The 27,578-nt window shown below is 43.4% G+C and overlaps 1 protein-coding gene and 1 long non-coding RNA gene across 3 annotated transcripts in view; one reads left to right on the plus strand and one right to left on the minus strand.

Moving 5' to 3' along the window:
• Positions 1-1,583: 1,583 nt before the first annotated feature.
• On the plus strand, positions 1,584-5,126 carry NENF (neudesin neurotrophic factor). The gene is made up of 4 exons (XM_057426953.1): positions 1,584-1,746; positions 2,755-2,815; positions 3,547-3,650; positions 4,288-5,126. The coding sequence occupies exons 1-4, from the start codon at positions 1,597-1,599 to the stop codon at positions 4,462-4,464; spliced, it is 492 nt and encodes a 163-aa protein (XP_057282936.1). The 5' UTR covers positions 1,584-1,596; the 3' UTR covers positions 4,465-5,126.
• Positions 5,127-9,586: 4,460 nt separating this feature from the next.
• LOC130608751 (uncharacterized) overlaps positions 9,587-27,578 on the minus strand; it is a 51,680-nt gene continuing 33,688 nt past the window's right edge. Inside the window, exons 2-4 of one of the 2 annotated variants that reach the window (XR_008974635.1) lie at positions 20,039-20,177; positions 10,425-11,072; positions 9,587-9,707 (exon numbers count right to left, since the gene is read on the minus strand). This is a non-coding gene — a long non-coding RNA (uncharacterized LOC130608751). Of the gene's footprint in view, positions 9,708-10,360; positions 11,073-20,038; positions 20,178-27,578 lie in introns of those variants that run through there. The other variant, XR_008974634.1, reaches the window with a different exon arrangement.

Here is a 27,578-nt window from a genome sequence, read left to right on the forward strand (position 1 = left end):
GGCTTGGCCTGGCTCCTCATGTGGGGATGTGCCCCGGTGGTCGTCATCCCCATACTGTGGTGACATGTCCTCACTGTCCTGGAATTCTCATCTTGAGCTGCTTTTGCCATCCAGAGGAGAACGATGGAGATGTTGCTCTGATTAGCTACTTCAGCTCTGCTTGCCTCTGGACAGCGTGTGGGTGTTAGCTCACGCAGCATGGAACAGGTTTCCTCTGAGGCAGACACAGGGATTTTATACAAGCACAGTTTATAAACAGTCCTCAAAACAAGGATGTTTCTATCTCCTGTTTGCTGTCCAGGTCCTTTAAACTGTTCATCTTTCACAAAACATTGTACATGGAGCAGAGGTACCAAACAGGGATTTGGATTACAGCCCAGTAGTCGGGAAGATGGGATGCCACGGCATTACACATCCAGGCTATAAATCCTTCAAGTCTTCACTTGCCAGGAGTACAGTGAGGGATGTGATACATGTATCTAAATTGTAAAAAGCATCTCATTTCCTTAATTCTATATACAGTTACAAACATCAAACTGCTTACTTTTCTGCCAGCCCAGAGTGTTTCCCTGTGCTGTATTTATAGCACAGGGAAATCACATCATTTGAGAACTTCCTATTTATTCTCTCCTTCCTTAGGCTATAAAGAGAGTTTAAAGTCATAGAAGATGAAACCTGCCCTTTGTGTGCTGATCTGTGAACAAGTGGTCAGACCAGCAAGCACAGAAGCTTCAGAGCAGAAGGATGAAACCTGAGTGGCCTTTTGTTAGATTTGCCAGTAGTTACCATGCCTGCTGCGTGCCCCGCAGGGTCAGGGCGCTCCCTGTGCACCACTCATGGCCCTTCCTCGGGGCAGCACCGCACACTTAGAACCAGAGAATTACAGAATCATTGACTCAACCGGGTTGGAAAAACCCTTTAAGCTCATCCAGTCCAACCATTTCCCAGCACTGCCAAGGCCACCACTGACCCATGGCACTGAGGCCTCATCTCCACCGTGTGTGAACACTTGCAGGGACGGTGACTGCAGCCCTGCCCTGGGCAGCCTGTTCCAATGCCTGAGCACCCTCTGGGGCAGGAATTGTTCCTCAGCTCCATCTAAAACTGCCCTGGGGAAGCTTGAGGCCGTTTCCTCTTGTCCCATCCCTTGTTCCTTGGGAGCAGAGCCCAGCCCCTCCTGGCTCCATCCTCCTGTCAGGCATTTGTAGGCAGCGATCAGGTCGTCCCCCCCCAGCCTTCTCTTCTCCCCACTGAACCCCCCCCAGGTCCCTCAGCCGTTCCCCATCACACTTGTGCTCCGGGCCCTGCACCAGCTCCGTTGCCCTTCTCTGGCCCCACTCCAGCACCTCAGTGTCCCTCTTGTCGTGAGGGGCCCTCACTGTAATAACTGAGCACAGCTTTCGGTGCGCTTTACACTGGTACTGCTCTACACGCAGTGAGTTCGTTCACTTCACCACGTACGCTCCACTCCTCCCGCGTACCTCCAGCTACACCCGAACCATCCCGCAGCCTGGAGCCCGCTCCCGCCGCCGGCCGCGGCTGTCGGGGGCGGTGCCGGAGGAGGCGGTGCCGGGCCGGCTGCCCGATCTCCGCGGCATGGCGGGCGGTGCGGCGCGGGTGCTGCTGGCCGCGCTGCTCGGGGCGCTCCCGGCCCAGGCCGAGCGGGAGCTGCGGTTCCGGCAGCCGGCCGAGGCCCCCGTGCGGCTCTTCACCGAGCCCGAGCTGGCCAGATACGACGGGCAGCAGGTACGGGCGGGCGGGCCGCGGCGGGGCCGGGGCCGCCTTCGCCGGCTGCTCGGGCCCCTGCAACCTCGTTAAGCCTTGTTTTGTCGTGCTGTGCCGCCGTGTTGTGCCTCCCTCCCGGGGTAACTCGGCTCTTGGGCGCCCGTGAGCAGTTGGCATTCACGGCTCGTGTCCTGCTGGGTTTGGCCCGCTGAAGTTGCGTGCAGTCAGATGTTCCTGTTCTGTTCACTGCCTGTTTGGCAAGGTGCTCGTGCCAACGTACTGCAGACAGCCATAACTGCAGCCGAAGTGATTCTTCCTCAATAATTCATTAAACCATGTGTTTAGGTGCTTTACCCCCCTATGAGAAGTAACAAAGCAATTTCAGCTTAAGAGTTCTTCGCTTTCTTTGACACAGAAATCTCAGCAGAACTTCACATTCAAGATTATAAAGTCCTATATTCCTACGTACTGTGTCTTTTATAGATGAGCTGGCCCTCCTCAGGGCCTTCTCTGGATACTTCCAAGAAACTAACAGCATCTGAGTTAAAAATACATGTAAAAGACAAAGCAGAAGCACTGGCGTATTAAGTAAAACAGATGTCAGCAGATGAGATTTGTGTGTGTTTATGTTGCTCTCTTAATTGAATAAAGAACACTGTTGGCCATACACCCTTTTGTCTTGGGCAGTATCCATCTGCATTAGGAACAGATGCAGTTGATCATCACTGAGCAGACAAGAGGTGACTTGCAGGAGGGATGTGTCTTCTGTGAGCGTAATGTTTAAATTAAAAAGGTTCTCTCATTGAATATGCTTAAATGCTCAAAAAATGCCCATAAATCTCAGGGACAGTTTAAAGCACAAGAAATTCCAAGGGAGGGGATGTGTCTGCTGTATACGCACAAACAGGAAAAAGCATACAACTGAGAATTTAATGTTCATCCTCATGTCCTTATGGGTTTCATAGCTAAAGCTAACTGCTGCTTGCTTACACTGTAGGGCTGAGGGTATGTTGATGGCTTTCCTTCCAGGAAGGGCAGCCCATTTACCTGGCGGTGAAGGGAGTAGTGTTCGATGTCACTTCTGGCAAAGGTGAGTTTGCTTCTCCTTTCCTGTCCATTTCATTTTCGTGTTACTATTCAGGAATTCCTTTTTAAATATTCCTAATGCATGAGAAACCTGCAGTGCAATCACAACAGAAAGAATATACTTTCTCCTTTTCTAAATCCCCATTTAGCACTCAACCATTTAGTGCTGTATTTGCAGTTTGTGCCTTCCCTAAGAACTACAGATGTTCTAATTTGAACTCCAGATACTTCATCCAGGTTTGCTGTAAAATGTTTGAAGGGACCATGGGGGCCCTGAACACTTGCCTGAATGTCATCATAAGCCAACTAATGGCTTTGTCCTAAGCTTGTTAATGCAGCTTGTCTGGACATAGATGTTGGCTTCCCTTTGAATCCTAAGTTAGACAAGGCTTGCCACTGAAAATTCTCATGAGAATATAAAGCAGAGCTCCCTATGGAACAGGTAGATTTTAAGAGTGCAGCGTAGGAGTTCAACGACTGTATTGTAGACCCCACCCTCTGCTGTGTTTTGGTTTTAGGGACTGGGATATATTACAAAAAAGTAACACCTCAAAAGTCAGTTTTGGAAAGAAGAGTTTTAGACTTGAGCTGTTGCTCAGGTGTAACTGGGGAACAGTGTCAGAACTTGTCAGTGTAACAGGCTGGGGAAGAATAGAGGCTGAAAACCCTGAACACTGACCATACCCTGTGCAGTGTCACATCATCACTGGAGTATTGTTATTATTTATCTGACAGAGTTTTATGGGAAAGGAGCCCCCTACAATGCTTTGGCTGGGAAAGACTCAACACGAGGAGTTGCAAAGATGTCTTTGGATCCAGCAGATCTGACGCATGACATAGTAAGAAAATAGACCATTAGTTTAATTCCATTTTGCAGAGTTTTGTTGTTTTGCAAGTTGATGATAATATTAAATTGCTTGTATTAAAGTTGATTTCCATATTTAAAGCCCAAATACATTAATATTCTCGAAACACATCAAATGGATATGTGTTTACTGCTCAGGGAGGGTGCAGTGCTAACAGCCTTAAAGAGGAAGGAAGGGGTTTAATCTGTGCAATCAATACAACCTACGTAAGCACATAAAGGGGAAATTACCGGCTGTTTAAAAAGATGCTTCCAAAGCAAGTAAATCCCTTTCTTTTCAATTGAGTTAGTGTATCCTGTGTCACTGACTTGGCAGTGAAAGCTGCCTCTCGCAGTGGGTTGTTGCTTGTTGGAGGTGATTTACTTCTGCAGGGAAAACCAAGGGAGATGAATGGCTTGTTTGACCTGAATATATGAAAAGCACTGTCAAGACTGAATTTGAATGAAAAGAATAAAATTACAGATTATACTGTCAATTTTGTTATTCACACTCTGCAAAGCAAACCCAAAAACTGACCACAGGGTTTCCAGTAATCAGTAACAAAGAAAAATGCATGCAAATACCTGTATTGTTATTTGAGACAGGACCTTCATTTCCATCTCTCATTCAGACAGGACTCACAGAAGAGGAACTGAAGTCCCTGGATGATATCTTCAATAATGTTTATAAGGCCAAATATCCAATTGTTGGCTATACTTCTCGACGAATCCTGAATGAGGATGGCAGCCCCAATCTAGCCTTCAAACCTGAAGATCAGCCACATTTCAACATTAAAGATGAGTTTTGAGTTCCTAAGGAATATTAGCTCAGTTCCCTGTTCTCCGAGGTTCATTACAGCAATTAGCTCTCATGAGTCAATTTTCTGTTCAGAAAATGTGGTATGTGTGTACACACGTAGTTTAGAGGAAACAGATCTGGATCAGTGTCATACACTTGGGCTCTTTGCTCTGGATTACAGGAACTATTTCATATGAGAGTTATTTCTGCCTGGATTTCTCTGTTTACAAGTGTGTAATGTAAAATTACATTGTGTAGAAGAGATGAGGAAGTGTTTAACAGTTGAAACATGACTGGTCTTCTTTAAATCCCAAGTTGCTTCCCACTCCTTGGAAAAGTGTGAATGCTTTAACACCTTGCCACAATGCCTTGAGCTAACAGCACTTCTCTGTGCTTCAAGTGAGTGTAGGTATCAGATGTACAGACAGGTGTAATAGAGGCTTACATTTTAAAAAGCACTGTGGGACTTAATATTTGATAATACTGAATCTCACATCAGATTTGAGAATACTCAATCTGAACCACTCCATTGCTTCAAATGCAGTTACTGTAGAATATTTAGGCCTACTCTACAGCTGTAAACCAAGGAAAATCTTTTCCCCCCATGAGAACTACTGTAAGATTTTAAGACTATTATGTTAGTTTTGAATAAACGACACATTATTTTTGTTACATGATTATTAAAGACCTACATCTGTATTAGATTATGATGATTTCCTTGTAGCTTCCTCCACTCTGACATGTAAAGGAAACTGTAGCCCACTGTTTTGCACATACTCTTGCAGCACAAGTTTATAATAGTGCTTTGAGTATCCTAGTGGGTATTGTTAGCTTCTTTCTATTGACAACTGCAGCTCTCATTTTTCATTTCTATTAGTTTTTCTTTGTTTTTACTCTAGCCTCATCCTTGCTGTTGCCATGAAGTGTGCATTCATCTGTTCCTCTTGTTTTAACCTAATACAAAGCTGCACATCCTGATGGATGAAAGCAGCCCCCTTTACCAGGTTTCTTTGACAGGCTTTCAGCAACAAGAGAGCCCTAAAAGCATGTGCTATATAAATTGCTGCTAGTGACTGACTTTCACGAACTTAAGGAGAATGTAAGTTGCTCCCAATTCTGTATTAATAATATAGATAAAAATACAATTCTGTATTTTGTTCTATTTCTTTAGCATTTTGGCCATTTCCTGTGAAGGAAAGGTTTTATTAGCTCATTCTCCACTTTATGTTTGCAGGGGCCTGGCAGCTGAATAACCAGAAAAGCTGTTTCTATTTTATTTGTCCTTTCTTTCACAATGTTACAGCTTTCTAAACTTGGTTTGTGTCTTACACTAGATCTCTTCATTTGCTGGAGGGACTCCATGGGCCCCCCTTGCTGTTGGATGGTGCTCTGGGGTGGAATAAATAACATCTAAAAATACTGTTGCTTCAGAGAATTATTTTTGTTTTATGACAATACGATTACTACTGGTGACCTTTGGATTAGGTACCAGCAGCAGCTGGGACTTGTCCCCTTGATGATGCCTGCCCAGAGGTATGGGTGTAACCTGCCAGCTTTATGAGGATTCATTTGGATTTGGTGGCAATGGTGGTTATTCTTTTACCAGCATTTCCCAAATAATTTTCCAATGCCTACTGGTTTTCCCCCTTCTCTTCCCTTCTTTGCTTGCTTTCTTACAGGGTGGCTTCAGTAGCTGTGCTGCTGTGATGACTGTAATAGCCTTGGCTTCATCTGGGACCAGCACATCCAGCTGCATTTCAAAATGTAGCTAGATTATAACTCATCAGCAGTGAGTGGCTTACTGTTCCTGTCCTCTCCCTGCTTTTCCTATGCACAGACTCATAGAATGGTTTGGGTTGGAAAGGACCTTAAGATCATTCAGTTCCAGCCCGCTGCCATGGGCAGGGGCACCTTCCAGTAGAGGACGTCAGCCAAGGCTCTGTCCAACCATCATTTAATCATTTCCTAGGCTATTTCACTTGAGGTTCCCACTCGATGGAACACTGTTATGATAATAAAACTTTAAGTGGGCACATATCCTTAGCACGTTTTCACTGCTACCTAACCCAGAAAATGAAATAGGTGGGAAATGAGAATGTAGCTTAGTGTGCTACTGGGATAGTCCATACTGGGTAAGGTATAGGTGGCAGAGCAGTACATGCAGGTCTGATAACAGGCAGCACTTCCTGGAGTTGCTTCTATAGGGTCAATGATAAGGACGTAAATTTGTACCTGCCCCATCTGTCCGTCTTTATATAACGCCTTCTGGTCTGGCTTTTTTCCTCCTGTTGAGTAGAAGGTGCGAGTCTTAGTTTACTTGTTTACAGAATTTAGGCTTAGATCTTCTTGGCTTCGGTTATCTGCTGACAAGATAACAGAAAGAGAGATTAATGTCCTGTGAGAAACAGAGCTTGTGGACTTGGATGAACTGCAGAGCCACGGGAAGTATCCCTGAATAAACAATTCCTATTCCTGCTTCCCATTGGTTATTTGTAGCTGTTGTCATCAGTAATTCTGCACTTTGTAGACTACCGTGTTCTGCAGTACTTCTTGACATGAGCCTTTATCCTTCTGACGTGAGACTTTATACTTCTGAGAAGTGAAAAGTTTAGAAGAATGTGGGTGCAAGCCATCTCAGGGATAAGCCATCCAGGAAAAAAAACAAAATACAACATGATTTTCCCTCAACTAAAGAAACCTCTCTGAAAAAGGAAAAGAAAGCCATGTCCTAATGTCTATATTTTACCTTCTAGATTGTACAGTGCAAAGGCAGCAAGTAAAGCTGAGACTTGGATCTAACCCTTGCTGTGTGAAAATTTGAGTCCACTTCTTGCCACATCGACTTGGGCTTCAGAGGTGGCAACACCACAGATAGGAGACTGATTACAAAGAGTCAAACACATGAACTGAATCCAAAACTTGTAGGCATGTTTAAATGTAGAGCTGAACTTAAAAGCTTTGCACCCTTCTTTTGTAGACAACAGGATCTTTGCATGAAGAAAACCATCCTAGAGGTATCATTTGATTTAGGCAGTTTGGGCAGATAGAATTAGATGACGATTGAAGGGAAAACTTCCCTGTACCTAGTTCTGTGCTCCTTCACAGAGCTACTAAAATCAGTCGTGGTGGATACGCAGAGCTTAGTTAACAACCAGTTAAGTGCCTGAAGGGTAATTTCACAGGTGAAACTGATAACTGGTTCAAAATAGCTGTGGCAGAGGAAGAGTATCCTGGGAGGCTTCTCTTCTCCTTGGAGGCTGCAGCTCCATACCCTTTGTTTTACACTGAAGTGCTGTTTTGGTAATGATCACAGATAAAAGTCCTGGTAAATCAAACTTGATAATTACAGTGAACCTTTTAATAATATTTGTTTGAGCAAAGCTCCTAAAAACAGCATTAAAAAGAATAAATATTGCTCCCCCAAAAGTGTTCATTCTGAACTGCAGAACTGCGCAGCATCAGACCTATGGCAAAAGATTTAATTGAAGGGATTACATGTTTAAATTGAGATTATATTCTTAGGTAGCGTGTGCGTCCTACGTTATGCCTGGAAATGTCTCAAGAATACCACTGCTTTTTCCTTATTTATTGTTTAACCATGCTCTGTACTTTAAAATTGGTATGCAGTAATTTGTAAGAATAGGGCAGTAGGACTTTCAAGGCATTGGTGATGTATTTTTGTGTTACAGAAAGACAAACATGCATGGTTAAGATACACAACAGACAGATCTAGCAATTTAGACAAAGGCAAGAGTCTTACAGTCTTTCTAAAACTTGTTCTATTCCATGTATTTCTTGAACTGAACAGGTCAGAAGTGACACCCTGCAGAGTTCTGATCTCTGACACAACAAAAATGAGAGGCAAAAATGAAATGATGATGACAACTTCTTTGGATAGCTGTAAAGTTGTCAGTATTAAGGTGCAAAAGACCAACCTATCAGTTTTAGTGAATCACAGAATCATAGAATGGCTTGGGTTGGAAAGGACCTTAGGATCATCCAGTTCCAACACCCTGCCATGGGCAGGGACACCTCACACCAGACCATGTCGCCTAAGGCTCTGTCCCACCTGGCCTTGAACACTGCCAGGGATGGGGCATCCACAGCTTCTCTGGGCACCCTGTGCCAGCGCCTCAGCACCCTCACAGGGAAGAGCTTCTGCCTTAGATCTAACCTGAATCTCCCCTGTTTAAGTTTGAACCCATCACTCCTTGTCCTATCACTACAAGGAAAGGATTTTAAGGTAGGGATGCTTGAGTATGTATTGAGCCTCTATGATTCAACACATTAAACATTACATATGTCCCTAAATTGCTGCTGCCAAGGATAAATACTTCCTTCCCATTTCTCTGAACGGTCTCTTTTGAGTTTAGCACATCTTGGAGCTGGAAGAAAACAGGCTGTGGAAAGGTTTATATGTGAAGCAGCAGCTTATCAGTGAAATATAACAACCTGAGGCAGAGAAGGAAAGCGAGTGAAATTCTACTTGTGAGAAGCAGCAGGAGCTTATAAATAGCTCACTGAAGAATACAGTTTCAGAAGAGGTGAAACTTGCTGATGCACTCAGAGATAAGGTTGAACTTGAGAACGGAAAAGCGTGACATCCTCCTTGGATACAGTTCTGGGAAAATCAACATGAATTAAACACTTTGTGACTGCTGGCTTCTTGCTCGACATCCTCAGCCTCATCTTCCAAAAATACTGATGCCTTTGGCTTTGATACCTTGCAGGTGCCTGGATTCATAGAAAAATCACTGCTATTCAGTACATTACTTACTAATTGTTCTCATTTTGTCTTTAAGCGATGCTCATTCTAGTTAAAGAAAGGAGGCTGGAGTTTTGCTGCTGAAGAGGTGACCAGGGACAGAGATGAAGGTACAATTCCCAGTTTCACTACAGTGTTACAATCCTTAATGCTAGTTTTCCTGGCTGTTAAAATGAGCTGATGCTTCCCTTGAATTCCCTTTATCTTTTGTGCCTGTTGGGACTTCCAGCCATTTGAAGAAGGTAATATTCGTTGAACTTGTGGGCTGGCTGGACCCTAAGATGGCTGTAGTATCAAGAATGCTACACTCTGAAGCTCCACCTTCAATTTCCTCACTCCAAAGGGGTATTGCTTTGTCATGCTCCATCCTTCAGCTGAAGTGGGTGTATTTTGCCCATGTTCTTCCATGTCTGTCATCACTTGGAATTTGCCTGTATGTCCACTGGTAGAAATCATGATGATCCCCAGTAGCCTTTCTTGCTCAGCCACTTAAAAGTATTGTATGAAAGGTGTTTCACAACATTCTCAAGAGTTTTAATGAGACATTCAGCATTCATCTACTAGGCTTAGCTAGTTTATGATAAAATAGAATAGATATTTCAAGTAAGAAATGAACCTCCAATCCCTTTGCAGGCTAAGATACATTAATGTGAATTTCCCTCAGTAGCTAAAGAAACTTTTCAGCTTGAAAAAACCCTAAAATCCTAAGCAAGATTTTATCTAAATGATTATGCTTGCAGCATCTGCTGTGCAAAGTAACATGTATTTATGGGAAACTTTAATACATGGGGAAATAGTTACAAATGACTATTCCAAAATACTGTAGCTCACCTTATTGCAAGCCCTGTCAGAGAGTATGTGTCCAAATTCCTCATGGTACTGTGAAAACACAAAGAGAAGCCAGCCTAAGTCTTTTAAATGGAACTGGTTTATGTTACCCTTAAGTCAAAAAATCACTCCCATTCACTAGCCTGTTTGATTTAACAACAACAGAAATAAATCAGGGCTTGTCCTGATCCTAGCTCAAAAATGCTGTCACTGAATGTGGTTTCTTCACAGCTGGGATGGTGCTGGCTGCTTCCCTTTCCAACTGCACACACTGTTCATAATCACTAGAATAACTGCATCAATTACTTACTTGAAAAATTCTACTTTTAAAACATGTGCTGGTTTTAATGCAATTGAACCGAAAACAAAGACAGTACCGTACGTCTAGAGAGGTCTCCACAAGCCACTGGAAAGCCCTTCTTGACTTACAGGCAGGGTTTGGAAAGCCAAGTGAATTCTGCAGAACATTTATGTAAAAGCATTACTCTCCATAACTTCCTCTAAGTGGACTGTCCTTTCATTTGTATCTTTTTCCATCAACTCATTTAGACTGACTCACTGCACCTAAAAATAGTTTAGATTTACTTGATCTTTTTATACTCAGAATAACACCACAAAATGGATCATGCCTACATGCAGTTATCTGACAAAACCTACTGTTATTTCAGCTCCTTCCTTTTGGTGTCTGAAAATCACTGAACCACATATTAAGCTGGTATAAATTTACATAACCACGAAAGTCAAGTAAGTTACGTTCAAGAATCTGACCCTGACTTGTTTAGTGTACCAAAGATTATCTCTGAGCCATAGAGAATATCTCACCTTTAGACATTCTTTTAGAAACGGAGCAAGACTGCAGTGCTGTTAGTGGGATCATCCCAGAGCTGTGTTGGGATTACATCAAATAAATCCAAGGTGCTTGAATTTAAGCTTTTGCATGTAATAGAGCATTTTTTCCACATAGCGGGAACTGGCATTACACCACTGGAGCTGAGGAGGAGCTCTGTGAACAGCAAGCTCTGATCCTGTCTGGGACAAATCACAAGAAAGAAACAAACCCATCTGTAGTTTGTCATTCTATGCCCTGCAGTGGGGTCTTTTTAGAGAGGAAAATAAACCCACCCCAAAGAAGGAAACAGAAGAACTTCAGAGGAAGAAGTGAGACTATAGCTGCACACAAAAGAGCTGGTATCAACTTCAACAGTAAGGCTTGCCCCTCGTGCCCTGTTTTAGCAAGCACAAAGCTCAGAAATATTCTGAAACACTTTTTTTTTTTTTTACCTGTTATTTATCTACTTCAGAAAACAGATTTGTGCTTTGCAGCTATAAATCATTAAGGCCTCCAGCTTTCAAACAGCGCATCACAAATTGGCTTTAAGGGATATAAAAAACATTCTGAAATGCCTCAGCACTGTTTCCTTTCAAGACAGTCTACTGCAAGGCAGCTGTCAAGCTGGTTGTGCTGCTGGGTATGATTTGTGCCTGAGAGTCTCTCTGGGAGTTTTGTTTTGCTTCTGTCATTTAATATTCACGGCAATCATCGTTAACCTGCCGGCTGAGCCATCTTAGCATCCTGCCTCCAGACAAAGTCACAAGTTTACTCCTAGCCCACACAGCTCCTGGAAGCCTACATTTCCACATTACAGGCTATTTTGACCTGGAATTCTTATGTTTAAACTAATAGGATGAATAATAATAAGAAGAAGAAGAATAAATCCCAGAAGAACTGGCAGGGGAAAGATAAAGCAAGAACAAGAGGGCGTACAGTACTAGTTAGCAATAATGTGGTTATGCAATTAAATTAATCTGATCATTCCAGGCTGCACACCAAGGCTTTGGGAAAGCTGACAATTCAAATGTGTCCACTGATAATGTGATGGAGCAAAAGGGAAGGGGGGAGATCCTTGTTTTTAAGCTGTACGGGCTAAATTGTGCCACCTTAAAATTACTCATAGCCCACTGCATCTCTGTCAAAGTAATACATAAGCACTGGGAATAGTAAATAATTCCAGTGTCGCTGAAAGGAAATATATTCATGCTAAAAGCAAAGTCTGTAATTACATTATGATTTGACTGGACAAACTTTTCCATGAAGACTGTCAGAATAATCAAATGCTGATTGACCCTCTCAATTCAATTACGCAACAGCCAGAGAAATTCAAGGGATGCAAAGTTTCAGCTTCCCCAGTGAGACAGAACAGAATATACTCTAGGTCCAACCCTGGAGCAAACTGCAAAGCTGTCAGAGAATCAAGAAAAGGACAGAGTGACACAAGGAAGAGGGAGTGATGAGTGGGAGAAGGAGAGTAATAGAGAGGGAGCCCCAAAATTAAGCAAGAGAAAGGTAATAGATGCCATCAGCCTCAGCAGAATAGAAGATCCGAGTCAGCCTAATAGTGGGGCTGGTTCCTGCCTCACTATTTCAGCCTAGTATAGTGGGGAAAGAGGATACACACATTTTAAAGAGAGGACTCTTGGGGATTAAGATTTATTTTATATCGTGCTTGGCGATTAGAAGAAATGTTGAATTCTATTCCTCCCTCCAAGTTTTTATGATGGTTTTTGTTCAACTGCAGTTGAGCAGAGGGGAAAGGGGGAGAGGCTTCCTTGTTGCCTGAAGGAGAAAAGATGTTTTTCCTTGCAATCAGGAGCATCAGGGATGGATTTGTCAGGAAACAGCAGTTGAGGGAACTAAGAGCTCACTCTAAAGTCAAAACGATGACATCTCATCATCCTTCCTAAGGAGGCATGCGTTTTTCTGGAGGGAACCAGTCTCCCATAGAAACAAAGTAGTTCTAGAATTACCTTTCAAAAATCAAGATTTTGATGCAAGCTCTTATATAAAACTGTAGATAACAGGCTTAGAAAACTTGCCAGTGGGTAAACAACTTTATGGATGTTTCTTCCCCACTGACAAAGAATTTAGGAGACTTGAGGAATGTGAAATACAAATACCTAACATGATCAACAGCTGCCTGCACATCAGATGAAATCACCACACCCAGGAACAGTAAAGAAGGATAGGGCAAGGGCTTCTTAGTGTCGGTCTCATGGGCACCCCAGATGGGGATGCAGATACACCAAACTAAATCACAGCTCACTTGCACTTCCTAGGTGGAACCAGCTCAGCTGTGATGGGGAGAGTACCAGCAGCTTGCACCAAACAAACCAGCATTGCTCAGTCTTGTTTCAGTCTCCTGCTTCCTTGTGCAAAATCAACACTACTGCATTCAGACTGGTTTAAGGCTTTAGCAGCAGAAAATCCAACAGGACTTCAGGCCTGTTCCAAAATCCTAACAGGAAGACCCAGTTTTCTAGCATCTCTTTCCATGCTTCACATGGCCTTTCCTAAGCACGATTCCGTGAGCTGCCTAAGAAGGATAACCCCCCCACTCCCCAAGTACAACATCGATATTGAACAGAAGAATAAAGCACAGTGTAATTTAATTTGCCATTAGCTGGGTTCTCCTGCACTTCTAAGGGGAGGAAAGAGCTTGTTTTTGTTAAGTATGGCCATTATGACGCTCATACACATTATGCAGGAAAGAATGATTTTCTGTCTTGTAAAAGCTGCTTATCAAGACTGTTAGGTGCTGTAACACCATTCCAGTTTAAATCAGGGAAAAAATGCAGCAAACATAAAGGAGAAGCATCTCCTACTGCATATCAAATAGCAACTCAATGCAAGAAAAAAAGAGATTCGTTTTCTCAGACTCCTCTCTGGAAGCCACTTTTGGAAAGATTTGATCTTTTCTTCAAATCCAGCCATAATGGGCTTTATGATGATGTGGCACAACTGTTGCATCTGCAAAGAGTGTGTTGCCATTAGCCTGTTTGTGATCTTACAGTCCCAAGCTACACTTAATGTCATTCATGTGCTGTAATTTGTAAGATCATGTTTTACCCCAAGTCCATCTTATGGGAGTATTGGCCTACCCACTGTTGGTTCAAAACAGCAAAAGGAAGTAGGATCAAGACAGCAATGTACGTGGTAATAGGTAACAGGCTTAGAGGGAAACTTTAGGGAAAGTTTCAGTTCAAGAGTAGCTATTTCTGTGTAAGTAGAAATCCCCTACAGACAATTCTCCTTGGGTTTAGGAGCCTATTAACTTGGATATTTATGAAACTATTAAGCTGTTCCTTTAGAAACAACCATAGCAAATGCTTCTTAAGGTGGTTATAAAGCACAGGCATTTTTCTCTAGAAAGCTTCTTTAGAAGTAATAGAAAACAAAAGAAAAGGAACATAGTTCTTGTAAATATAATGTCAAGGCAGCTAAATGAGCAATCATATTGCAGGCCACATTTTCCAGCAACTCCCCACTAGGAAACGTTATTAAATTTCATAGTAAATTGAATTTAGCAAGGGTGCTGTTTTCACTGCGGTTTTCTTCCCACAATGTTTTCCTAGATGGATGCTTTCAACACAGCTTCTTTGGTTTTCTTTGTTTCTGTACAACTTGCAGTCCTAACCCGATTTCCACCTACTGTATATCAACAGAAACCAAGAGCTCCAACTGAGCGATGCCGATTTTCACTATCTTAGAAACCAATCCCCCTCCTTTTCCTGGACCACAAGAACCTCCTACATTATCAACTTTGATGTTTTCTATGGTGCTCAGAAACCTACATAGTTCACGTTACTTAGCTTCAGCCCCCCAAAAAGGACCTCTCTAATTATGAACAGAATTACAGACCCACTTTTCTTCCATCCAATTTTCTAATTCTTGAATTAAACAGACATTTGCTTTTGACTAAAAATACACTGGTACTTGAAGAGCTCTGTACGGCGCTCATCTGTGTATGTGCCTTTCCCTCCACGTCTCCTTTTGCAGAGTTCTAATAGATCCACACAACGGGGAATTCTGGCAACACTAGGACAAATATTGTTGCAAGATTCAGTATAGGGGAATTAATGATGCAAACTCTGAAGGAACCACTAAATCTAGATGAAAGCTACAGAAAGAAACCATAGGCTGAGAACATTGGGGCTGTTCAGCCTGGAGAAGAGAAGCTGCGTGGAGACCTCAGAGCAGCTTCCAGTGTCTGAAGGGGGCTACAAGGGTGCTGGAGAGGGACTCTTCATCAGGGACTGCAGCGATAGGACAAGGGGTGATGGGTTCAAACTGAAACAGGGCAAGTTCAGATTAGATCTAAGGCAGAAGTTCTTTACTGTGAGGGTGCTGAGGCGCTGGCACAGGGTGCCCAGAGAAGCTGTGGCTGCCCCATCCCTGGCAGTGCTCAAGGCCAGGCTGGACACAGGGGCATGGAACAACCTGCTCTAGTGTGAGGTGTCCCTGCCTGTGGGGAGGGGGTTGGAACTGGATGATCTTAAAAGTCCTTTCCAACCCAAACCATTCTATGATTCTATGACTGTGATGCTGCCTATTCTTGATTTTGCCAGGGAAAAACCCCACCAAACATGGCCCACAGATCAAGGTCAAACTCCTTTTCTAATTACATGCTAATTTACAAAATGAAATAACTCTCTCGGGGTTTCACTGCCAGTCTGAGATAACAACCACACAACCTGGCTCTTGCACTGAACTACCACTTCTGATTATTGTTTTTATACATAAGAAGGATTAGGCAAAGATCTTTCCTAACACTACCCTTGGAAAAGCTAAAACCCAGAAGGAGTATAGGCCTTAAAATACTCAGTATAGCAAAATGCAGGTTTGCCTGTCCTAAGCTTTGAGAACACTGCAATAAGCACATCCCCTATTTAATGCTTTAGACTGTTAAACAGCATTTCTGGTATTTAAATTTCACAGGATGATATATGACAGAGCAAAAATGCTTTTTAGGTCCTTTACAAAAAAGCGAAGCTCCAAAGAATTGATAACAGCACATTTCAGCATATGGTAATAGACTGGTTCCTAAACCCACCCATTACAAAGAAACAGGAGGCACACTTTCCCTGCCTGTTTTCCTTGCTGGCCACAGAGAAAACCGTCAGGAAACAAAGTGGAACGGAACCAGTTTGTAGTCCTAGAGAGGAAAACACTTTTTAAATATAACTGTGGGCAAACTGGAAATGCCACAAGACAGGCAAATAAAAACAGTGGGATCCATGCGGATGTGAATACAAAGGTGTGTATGTATGTGATTTTAGCAAAATGGGGTAACCAAGCCAGTCATAAATATTACATGTGCAGGCAAAAAAAACCCCAAAACATTAAAAAGACTTTGTAGAATGATCCTGAATTCCCACAAGGAGGAAAAAAATAGGGAGCGAGAATTTTCTGCTGATTGAAGAGAGAGACTTGGGCTACTGCCAAGGGAGCTGTTTCCTATTGTCTTTTTTCCTGCTACATTCAGGGAAACAGGACCTCAGCTTAATCCCACTTTGATTACAAAGAATGTACACAAAGATCTATCACTTCGTGGCAACATTTGGGAAAGAAATAAACTAGAGGAGCGCAAACACTGGCCAAGTGTTGAAGTAAAACGTTACTTGACTTCTTCCATAGATCCTGAGAGATGCAGAAAATAAATCCAGCCCAATTCTGAAACATACCAGAATAAAGAATAGACTTCTAGCATTCAGAATTTGTAATATAAGTTGGGTTTTAACAGAAAGAATTAAACAAATAGTATAAGGAAAGATGCTAGCTCACAATATACAGATGAATCTTGTTCTGAAGATAGCGTAGAGAACTGAAGAATGGAAAAAATTAACCAGTCATCACAGCACCCTGAAACTTAAAGATCTCTATTACATCCCTTCCCAGCCCCAAATTCCTGTATTATCCTACTTAAATCACTGAAGCCCTAAATTCTCAGCACTTACCTTCACAGGTCCTTCTGAAATCACAGCCTGAGGCTTCACTCTGTTCTTCCCTAAATTTCACAGCACTGAAAGCTATGGGCTACAAAGCAGGACAAAACTCTTTGATTCTGCACGTCAGAGGCGTTGAAGTCTTAACCTCAAAAGGGTTTTTGAAGCATTTCCCTCCATTCATGTATTTTTGACACCTCAACCAAACAAGAGCTGATAATGTGCATGCAGAAAGAGTTCCACTGCTTAAGCAATGCAGCTGAGCAAAACAAAGACCTTGGCCTGTCCCCCCCAACTCACACAAATGGCCAAAAGTCTTCCCTAATGTTTACTTTGCCAGAACAGGATTTCATGGGAAGGTCTGAATGTGTCTCTCTCAATTCTGTTTCAAACTAGAGAAATAAATAGAAGGTGCAGACTCTTCCAGAAAAGGGAAATTCTTGGCTAACTTAAGTTACTACCAACTAAAACTGACCTGAGCCAGAAATCCCAGTGCATTTCCACTGCCATGTGTTTTGCTTACCTATTGTATCTATTGAGAAAGGCACCACTGATTTTAACTTGTTTTCTCAAATCACATTCAGTTACTGGCAGCAGGTTAACACAGTTGTGCAGAGCACAAGTGAGAAGAACGGGTCTGGGAAGAAGGGCTCTTGCAATGGAGGAAAACTGCATTTCTCAACTGTTAATCTTGCTTATGTCTCGTACTTACAGCCTATCATATCGAGAGCTGGCCTGGTGTCACATCATTTCAGTCATCTGGACAGCTGGCTTTCCATACTGACCCATTTATCTTTCTGAGAGTAGGGTTTTCACTCTGAAAGGCCAGTCCTCATTCATGTAAGCACAAGAGAGACATCCAGCGGCTGGACCATTTAAGTGCACTGCTTGACCTACCAAGACAAACTATATTCTTACCTACTTCAAGGTCTTGTGTGTGTAAGAAACCATTTATGAGCCAACTACCACACATACAGAACCAGAAATACAATTATTCCAGTGTCTGAAGCATCACTGTCACATCTGCTGTGTTATTTCCCCCTGCAATCTACAGACTTCCTCCCCGCATACTCCAAGTCCATCCATAGTTCTCCCTTTTTCTCTTAGGATCACAGAGTCACAGAATGGTTTGTGCTGGAAGGGACTTTAAAGCTCATCCAGTTTCAACCCCTGCTATGGGCAGGGACCCCTTCCACTAGAGCAGGTTGCTCCAAGCCCCTGTGTCCAACCTGGCCAGGGATGGGGCAGCCACAGCTTCTCTGGGCACCCTTGCCAGCACCTCAGCACCCTCACAGGGAAGAACTTCTGCCTTAGATCTAACCTGAACTTCCCCTGCTTCAGTTTAAACTTCATTACTTTGATTCTCAGCTCATGTGAATTTGTATAGCTCTATTAACTTCCATGGAGCTGTAATGGTTTGTGTCAAGCCAGAATCTCATTCCAGTTGTTTACCATGCACACATGTACTTTTCACATCTACTATCTTCTATTCAAATATGTTCTCTAACCTCTACTCTATTTGTACTACTTACTTTTATCTGCATAGTAAACACACTTCCTAGTCATTACTGATAAAAAATTCCAGAGAATCAGTGGTAAATCCTGGTATTACGTGATTTGATCTTCATCTAAGAGCAGGGAGAAACAGATTATTAAATTTACAAATACTTATTAGTAGTATCTACAGTACTTATTATTAAAAAGAAAATCCATATCCTTCCTGTCACATCTAAACTACTTCTTGTCTTTAAAAAGACAAGCTTATTTGGAAGCATAAATCAGCACAAAAGGGCTTATAAACTCAAAAACCTGAAGACAGGATTAATCAACTTTTGGACAAAGCAATATGAATTTAGAAGTAATTTATTTGCAAAAATCAACTTTGTCAATACTATAGATTAAATAATTCATTTTGTTAAAGGGATTGACTCTGTTCAAAAAGAAAAGTTCTAGTAAGATAGGAAGGAGTTGCTGACTTTGCTTACCACAGTGTAGGACTGAGGTGCTGGTTAAGGGCTATGAGCAAACCTCCCAGCTTCTAAAGAGAAAACTGTATGTGCCAATAGCGTAAAACCAGATAATGCGACGTGATGTCCCCAAACCAGCAGGACATGCTACTTAAGAACAAGCTGACACACCTGGGATAAGAAGAAATTTGGCTCCTTTCTTCCCGCATACATGTATGGAAAATCCATCACAGAAACCACTCCCTGAAGAGAATACCCAAGCAACAAACCACCACCACCACCACCACCCCCCCACCCCCCCAACAAAAATAACCACAACAGAAGGTGGCTCAGGTCTTGTCCTGTGCCCTCTGCTAAAATCCCTTCCTTGCAAGTTTTTTTTTTACCTGCGCTGCTACAAGAAACTCCCACTTCTTCCCCCCAACAAAGAAGGTAAAGAATTGAGACATGTGGTAGAGCTAGTTTTCCTTTTGAAATCTTGGCCTTGCTGTAAGGCAGTTGTTCATGGGATCTATCAGGGTACCCATCAGGCACACCCTTAATCAGCAGCCCCCCTTCTCCCCAAGGCAATGAGAATACCCGATCAAAGAGCTTATACTCTCCCTGCTGACCATGTACGTGAGGGCTATTTGGTTTCTATATTGTGCCCTGTATTTGTAAGTGATCAAACATGATCCATGATTCATTTATGCAGGTGGAGATCCTCAGCACTGATCTGTGATGTTCGGCTCCATCTCAAGCTCCTTTAGCAGTAGCAAGTCAGATGGCAGCAAGCCTCACTCCAATATTGGACCAATACTGATAGTGAGCTCCAGGGCCTCGTGTGGTGGTGGAGCATACAGGTGGTGAACCAAGTATGTTTTAAAGCCTAAACAACACTTCAGTGTCTTAAAAACCTCTATGTCAAAAACCTATTACATACAAAGCAAGCCACTCGAGCAGTGATTTAGTACCGGGCACAGAAGAGTGAGGTTTATCCGACAAACCACAGAACTTACATTACTGCTGTTTCCTCCACAGCAAATCCTTCACTGACGCCTTTAGAGCAATCCTTTGTAACACATTGAGCTACAGCCCAGCAAGCCTAGATCTGCCACCCCTCAAATTACCTTTGATCAGTGTGAAATTAACTGTCCGGTTGCCTCACTCAAATGACCTAAGATGAGGATTTGTCTGTCTGCTGAGTCCTGAACAGTGGCCTCCAAAACCAGACACAGGGACTCATGAAAATCATTAAGTCTTACCTAATTGCTGCACCCTGGAGATCTAAAGAAAGTCAGATTACAGCCCTGTTGGGGGGGTAAAGGTGGCACTGGCTGGAGGTGATAATTTCTAATGAACTAACTTCTTTCTTTTCTTCCTTCCCTCTTTCTTTATTTATTCCTTTGTAAGAGTGCAGAAAAATGCATGTGAGTTTTATTCTATTATAAGAGTTATTAATTATCAACAGGGACACGAAGGCTCAGGGGGTTCTTACAGCAGCCTTCCAATACACAAGGAGGCCCTAAAAGAAACCTGGAGAGGGGCTTTGGATAAGGGATGTAGGCACAGGACAAGGGGAATGGCTTTAACCTGCCAGAGGGGAGACTGAGATGAGCTCTTAGGCAGAAGCTCTTCCGTGTGAGGTGCTGAGGTGCTGGCACAGGGTGCCCAGAGAAGCTGTGGCTGCCCCATCCCTGGCAGTGTTCAAGGCCAGGTTGGACACAGTGGCTTGGAGCAACCTCCTCCAGTGGAAGGTGTCCCTGCCTGTGGCAGGGGGTAGGAAATGGATGATCTTAAGGTCCTTTCCAACCCAAACCAGTCTGTGGTTCTATGATACCAGACAGTGTCATGGTTTAAACCCAGCCAGACAGCTCGTTCACTCACCCCCCGCCTTTTCCCCCCTCTTTCTTTCCTTCCCCTCTCCCCCTTCCCCGCTCCCAGAGGGAAGGGGAGGAGAATCAAAAGAATGTAATTCCCACGGGCTGAGATAAGAACAGTCCAGTAACTAAGGTAAAACACAAATCACTACTGCTACCACCAATGATAATAATGATAAGAGAAAATAACAAGGGAAGAGAATACGATACCACCCGTTGAAAATAAGTCCGACCCAGAAGACCCCATGTCCTTTCGGGTAACTCCCATTTACCCTCCCGGGCATGACGTGCTGTGGTATGGAATACCTCTTTGGCTAGATTGGGTCAGGTGTCCTGTCTGCTTCCTCCCGAGTTCCCCTCCTCCCTGGCAGAGCATGAGCCTCACAAAGTCCTTGGTCAGGGTAAACATTACTGAGCAACAACTAAAAACATTGGTGTTATCAGCACTGTTCCCAGGCTGAAAGTCAAAACACAGCGCTGCACCAGCTACCAAGAAGGAGAAAAACTGACTGCTACTGCTGAACCCAGGACAGACAGTAACCTGAAATAATTTATTACTTTCTATTTATCTCAAAAGATTTTTAATGTAAAAGTTAAATCAACAACTGATTAACACTGAGAAATGATTTAATCATTTAGGTCTGAACATATTAACAAAACATACTCTAAAACACCCATATGAAAAGTAAAGGAAACATTTGAAATCTTTGTGGCTTTTTGTTTTCTTTCCCTAGCCTCCATCTGCTTTGCAGTCCGTGTTACTAGGTAAGAATTCACTGAAAACCACTGAACTTCAAAATTATGAGCATGGGTTCACCCTGGTTTTATGCAAACATATAAAAAAATACCACTTCTGAGACTGGATTCTCCCAAAGAGCTCGTGTCCTGCTGTAACAGGCAATGTGTTACTGGGTTTTATAGACTGTATATTCTTTGCACCAAGGACTCTGTTTCCATCAACAGTCCTCAAACACCATGATGAAGTAGTTGTTATCGTCACCCTACTCTCCATACAAAAAAAACGTCAGGGAAAAATGGTACCCAGAGTTTCACCAAGCCTTCACAGTTCAAATGGATAACTCACATCCCTTGACTTCATGTTTTGCACTTTTCCAACAAATATTCTTCCACTTGAGATCAAGGAACAACACAGAAGATGGCTTGAGGCAGCCAACCAAACCTTCCCAAAGCGAGATAGCTCTTCAAGAACAGTATTATCATATACTAACACAGAGAATGAAGGGCCTGAAAGCCCTTGCCTTTGAGATAAGGCTGCAACTAGAACACTTTACCACTAGAGGACAGTGTAACGTAACCTCCTGGAATACTGCATTTGGCAGGGGAGACTCCTGGCTTCAACCCTGCTTAGGAATCTGACAGCCTGAACACAGAGGACTTTGTGCACGAAAGTGAGGAGACGACAAACCCCAGCACATGGCTGATTTACAGGGATATCGATAGGAGCATCAACATACAGCCACAAGAACGATAATCTTGGGAGTGAGCATGCTTGCAAGTGCCAGGCAGAGCTGATGGGGTGTCTTTGCTTCTCCTGGGCTGGGGCGGGGGGGTGGAGTGGGGGGGGTGGTGTAAGGAGGAGTCTTAAAGACTCTTAACACTGTTGCATCTCACAGATCTTAAAACGCTTTCTCCTTTTCATTGGTCCTCCTACTCAGGCAAAATGGCATCAACTTGATGGGAAAGTTGCCCAACTGATAACTGAAGAAAAACTGGAGAAAGGCTTCAAGCAGTTGACCTGTGAACAAACTGCACAGAACTGAAGGGATTAATGAGGCTTTATAATAAAATTAATAAAGAAATGAGGGGATATGCTATAGAATCACAGAATGGTTTGGGCTGGAAGGGACCTTAAAGCTCATGCAGTTCCAACCCCCGCCATGGGCAGGGACACCTCACACTAGAGCAGGTTGCTCCAAGCCCCTGTGTCCAACCTGGCCTTGAACACTGCCAGGGATGGGGCAGCCACAGCTTCTCTGGGCACCCTGTGCCAGCGCCTCAGCACCCTCACAGGGAAGAGCTTCTGCCTTAGATCCAACCTGAACTTGCCCTGTTCAAACTTTCAGTTTGAACCCATCACCCCTTGTCCTATCGTTACAGTCCCTGATGTAAGTAGAAAGCACTTGAAAAAGAGGAAAACCTTACTATGTTACATCTGGAAAAAGGAAGGCAAGAAACTTCTGTACCAGAGGGATCTACAGTTATGGGAAAGTTGTGAGATACACAGGAAAGGACTGAACAGGCTTTGTGCAGCCACTGCAAAAACTCAGAAGGGCTGAGTTACAGCATAAGGAATGGCAGAGTTGAGGTGAATACCTGGAAGGGACATATATCTGTGCAGCATGATGGGCTGTTTGCAGCTTCTCATGTGGCAGAAGTGCCCAGGACAAGGTGGAGAAAAGGACAATGAGATGACTGCACCGAAGGCCAGCTGTATCATACAGACAAGTTCAGGTTGGATGGGGCTTTTTATCAGTGAATAAATTTACATCCCTTCCAGCCTGGCACACAGCCTGCTCTGCCAGGGTTTAGAAGCAATGAGATTTCTGTTCAGTGTAAAGGGGGACCTGAATGAAGGTCTGCAGGCACTCAGAGCTAGGTCAGAGCAAAATGACCACAAAGAACCCAGCAGTTGCCAGAAGAGTTAGTTACACCCTCCCTCCTGCTGCTCTGCAGCAAAACAGGGGGTATTCTCACAAATACCTCTTTCAGCAACAGTGCTGGCTTTAACACCTTGTTCCATCCAGCTAATTCCCACCTCACACCACAACCTTATTTACACCAGAACAACTGCTGGTACAGGCACACGTCAAACTGCATTGAGGAAAATAATCCTCTCTTAGCCCCCAGAACAGAATCTTTTAAAACTGAGTTAGTTTCCCAATGTATTTAACTACGCAATGTGTCCACATAAACTGTTACACTGGGTAAGTGACTGTGCAGGAGGAACCTGACCATTAATGGCTGCTGGAGCCTGTTGAACTTTGGCACCATCTGAACTATTCAGCTCTTGACATTCTACCCTGAGCACCTAGACAAAACGCAGGCAGACTTTCCAGTTAGAAGATGCTGGTACAGAATTTAAAATAGTAACTGGTTTCATTAGTATCAAGCTCACAAATAAAAATTAAACTCTTGGTTTCAATAACTAGCATTCATTTATCATTTCAAGGCATTCCCCCATCCACTCACTGGACGTGCCACCTCATCAGACCTTTTCCAGCTGTACAGGAATCAACAAATGAGACAGCTTAAAATGCCCTCAGCAGGTAAAGCAGGAGGCTGTCCCAAGAGCTCTTTACCCTTGCCCATGATACGCTTCCTGCTCACTCTGTTTTTTCTCTTTTAGTTGCCAAAGTCAGCTTTTTTTCTCCTGCACACATGCTTCCCCCCTCTCAAGACTACTGTTAGTGCCCATTAACCCAAATTGTTCAAATATCCAAGAATCCTCCACTTTTCTTTTTTTCCAGAATTCCTGACATGCTTAGTGAATAAAATTACACAGACTCACAGAATGGTTTGGGTTGGAAAGGACCTTAAGATCACCCAGTTCCAACTCCCTGCCATGGGCAGGGACACCTCACACCAGACCACGTCACCCAAGCCTGGTTTCAGAAATCACCTCATTAATTAACAATGGATATTCATGCACACACAAGTGCTTATCTTTAACCCAGCTGCATCTTCCCCTTAGATACAATTACATATGAAACAAACAGCTTCAATTGGTCACAGAAGAGAATTTATACAAAGAAGTGTAAAAAAAAAAAACTCTAAGGGGAAACAGAAGTCCTGATGTTTTCCCCCTGAATATTGTATCAGAGAGAAGTGCCATGGCTAGCAAGAGGGGATAAAATCACTTTCACCCTCCTATACTGCATAAAGCCTGCATATTTGAAGACAAGCCATTACAGACATTTTACAGAGACATCCTCTCTCTTCCCCGTTTTGTCAGTTCACATTCCAAATCAGGGCTGAAAACCATTTTTAGCTGTGGAAAACACAGCGGTTGCTAGAATGAAGCAAGTAAGTAAGGAACTTGTAGAGTAACCCCAAAGATGTGCATTGTGAAACGTACAAAACTTGTTCAATTCCATATGCATTAATGCTACATCACTTGAAGAGAAAAGGCTGAAAAATAGATTCATTTGAATTTCTGCTTAAAAAGAAGCCCAACCTCTTCAAGCTGGCATTATAAGAATGAAGTTCTGGTGCCCAAGTTATACCGAACGCTTGTGTCCAACAGTGCTTGCACTTGTTCTGCTCAGTGTTTATTTTCATTTCTGAGCACATCAGACTGGCATTCCACTTGTAGGTGTAGTAAGAGAAAATAAAACTCAGACTCCCTTTGTACAATGTACAACGTTCAAGCTTGGATGCCTACATTAAGCCAACTAAAGGTCAGAGCAGAGGAGCTGCAATTATATTTGTCATTAGAAGCAACCCGAGGCCTCAGTCCAGAAATGTATCAATGAAATTGCTCAGCTTTCAGTTGCTGAGTACTATACAGAAGTTCAGTGGAACTTTCCTAGATAGGATCCTAAGTACAGATAGGGCTTCCAAGTAGTTTACAGTAGATTTATGAGTATTGCTAATAGCGACTGTTTCCTTCTACTTCCATCTACACAGCAGGCATGCAAGTGCTTAAGGCACGTGCAGTCCCCTTAATGTAACACAGCTCTTAGTTTTAGTTTTGTACTATATAAGAATCATAGAATCCCAGACTGGTTTGGGTTGGAAGGGACCTTAAAGCTCATCCAGCTCCAATCCCCTGCCACGGGCAGGCACACCTCACACTACACCAAGTTGCTCCAAGCCCCGTTCAACCTGGCCTTGAACACTGCCAGGGATGGGGCAGCCACAGCTCCTCTGGGCACCCTGTGCCAGTGCCTCAGCACCCTCACAGGGAAGAGCTTCTGCCTTACATCTAACCTGAACTTGCCCTGTTTCAGTTTGAACCCATCACCTCTTGTCCAATCACTACAGTCCCTGATGAAGAGTCCCTCTCCAGCATCCTTTTAGCCCCCTTCAGACACTGGAAGCTGCTCTGAGGTCTTCACGCAGCTTCTCTTCTCCAGGCTGAACAGCCCCAATGTCCTCAGCCTGTCTCCATATGGGAGGTGCTGCAGCCCCTGAGCATCCTTGTGCCCTCCTCTTGACCTGCCCCAACAGCTCCACGTCCTTCTTATGTTGAGGACACCAACACTACACACAGTGCTGCAAGTGGGGTCTCAAGAGCAGCGTAGAGGGGGCAGGATCACCTCATCTGAGTTACATCTCAAAGATTTGGGGAATATGGCCTAAATTTGTATTGAATGTGCAATTTACATGAACTGTGCAATTTCCCATTCAAGTCTATAAAGCCTTATTGAAACACCGTTTCTATTTAACTAAATGGCAGGCCAATTCATGTCCTTTAAATCAGGTTCTGAGAGTAGAATGGATGGTAAAAACCAAATGTCCAAATACAGTGAGCATACACTTCCTGCACATAGTGAATCAGTATATGATTCACTCACTTTCAGAAAAGAGTTGCGACCTTTCATCTGACTACTTGCTCAAACACAATGCAGAGAAATATATATAACATACGGAAATCAGGAACCAAAAACCTGGGGGGATAATAATAACTCATCTCATGACCTTTTGCTGTTGTGCTAATCCTTACTACATGCTCTATCACAGCCTTGTGTCATCTCTTGCTATCCTTTGAACAATTAACCAGATCAACTAAGATATAGGTTGTTCTTTAGAATCATTGACTCAACCAGGTTGGAAAAACCCTTCAAGCTCATCCAGTCCAACCATGCCCCAGCCCTGTCGAGGCCACCACTGACCCATGGCACTGAGGCCTCATCTCCACAGTGTGAACACTTGCAGGGACGGTGACTGCAGCCCTGCCCTGGGCAGCCTGTTCCAATGCCTGAGCGCCCTCTGGGGAAGGAATTGTTCCTCAGCTCCACCTAAACCTGCCCTGGGGCAGCTTGAGGCCGTTTCCTCTTGTCCCATCCCTTGTTCCTTGGGAGCAGAGCCCAGCCCCTCCTGGCTCCATCCTCCTGTCAGGCAGTTGTAGGGAGCAATCAGGTCCCCCCTGAGCCTTCTCTTCTCCAGACTGAACCCCCCAGGTCCCTCAGCCGTTCCCCATCACACTTGTGCTCCGGGCCCTGCACCAGCTCTGTTGCCCTTCTCTGTCCCCACTCCAGCACCTCAATGTCTCTCTTGTAGTGAGGGGCCAGAACTGAACACAGGATTTGAGGTGCGGCTTCACCTTCTTATGAAATGAGTGGAGGCAGAGAATACCCAGGCTTTTGAAGTACCAGGCCCTAGAGGTACTACTTGGATAACTTTAAAAAACATATCATAAAAAGAAACAATGTTAAATGAATAATAATATACTAATCTGCAGGTGAATAATCTACTTCTGTATTGAAAAAGTGACACACACTTCTACAACTTTCCTTTCTGCTACTTACAACATAAAGCTGACAGCAAGCAACCCTGAGCACAAACACTAAATGTTGTCAGCAAACACAGCTTACACACAGCATTAGGGAAGGTAACGTTAGTTAACATGCTACAGCATTGCACCACAGATCCTTCCACCACCACGAGTGAAAAATCACAGGCATAAAACTAAACACTAGACCAGTATTCTCTCATGCAACTCCTAGCAATATCTTGCCCCATATCAGAGAAAAAGTCCTACTTGGTCTCTAGAAAGATAAAGTGATGCACATCAAGAGCAAAACTTACTGTAACTATTATGCAAAGCTTTGGCAGGAAGATTGAAGCAGCACCATTATAATCCAAACCACACACCAACAGAGTTAAGATAGAGGAGAAAGATCAGGGCCCCATTGGATTCTGCCAGGACATTATACATAGAAAAGAAACAGGATAAATCTGA

Source organism: Pezoporus wallicus, unplaced genomic scaffold (genome assembly GCF_028554395.1).
Source record: "Pezoporus wallicus isolate ANWC-B61680 ecotype Strahan unplaced genomic scaffold, APGP_CSIRO_Pwel_v1 contig_14755, whole genome shotgun sequence".
Classification (NCBI taxonomy): domain Eukaryota; kingdom Metazoa; phylum Chordata; class Aves; order Psittaciformes; family Psittacidae; genus Pezoporus; species Pezoporus wallicus.

Excerpts from the sequence above, each read along its gene's own strand:
- NENF (XM_057426953.1), top strand. The coding sequence starts at position 1,597 with ATGGCGGGCGGTGCGGCGCGGGTGCTGCTGGCCGCGCTGCTCGGGGCG. Across the intron at positions 1,747-2,754 it reads CCAGATACGACGGGCAGCAG|GAAGGGCAGCCCATTTACCT; the intron begins GTACGGGCGGGC and ends CTTTCCTTCCAG. Across the intron at positions 2,816-3,546 it reads CGATGTCACTTCTGGCAAAG|AGTTTTATGGGAAAGGAGCC; the intron begins GTGAGTTTGCTT and ends TTTATCTGACAG.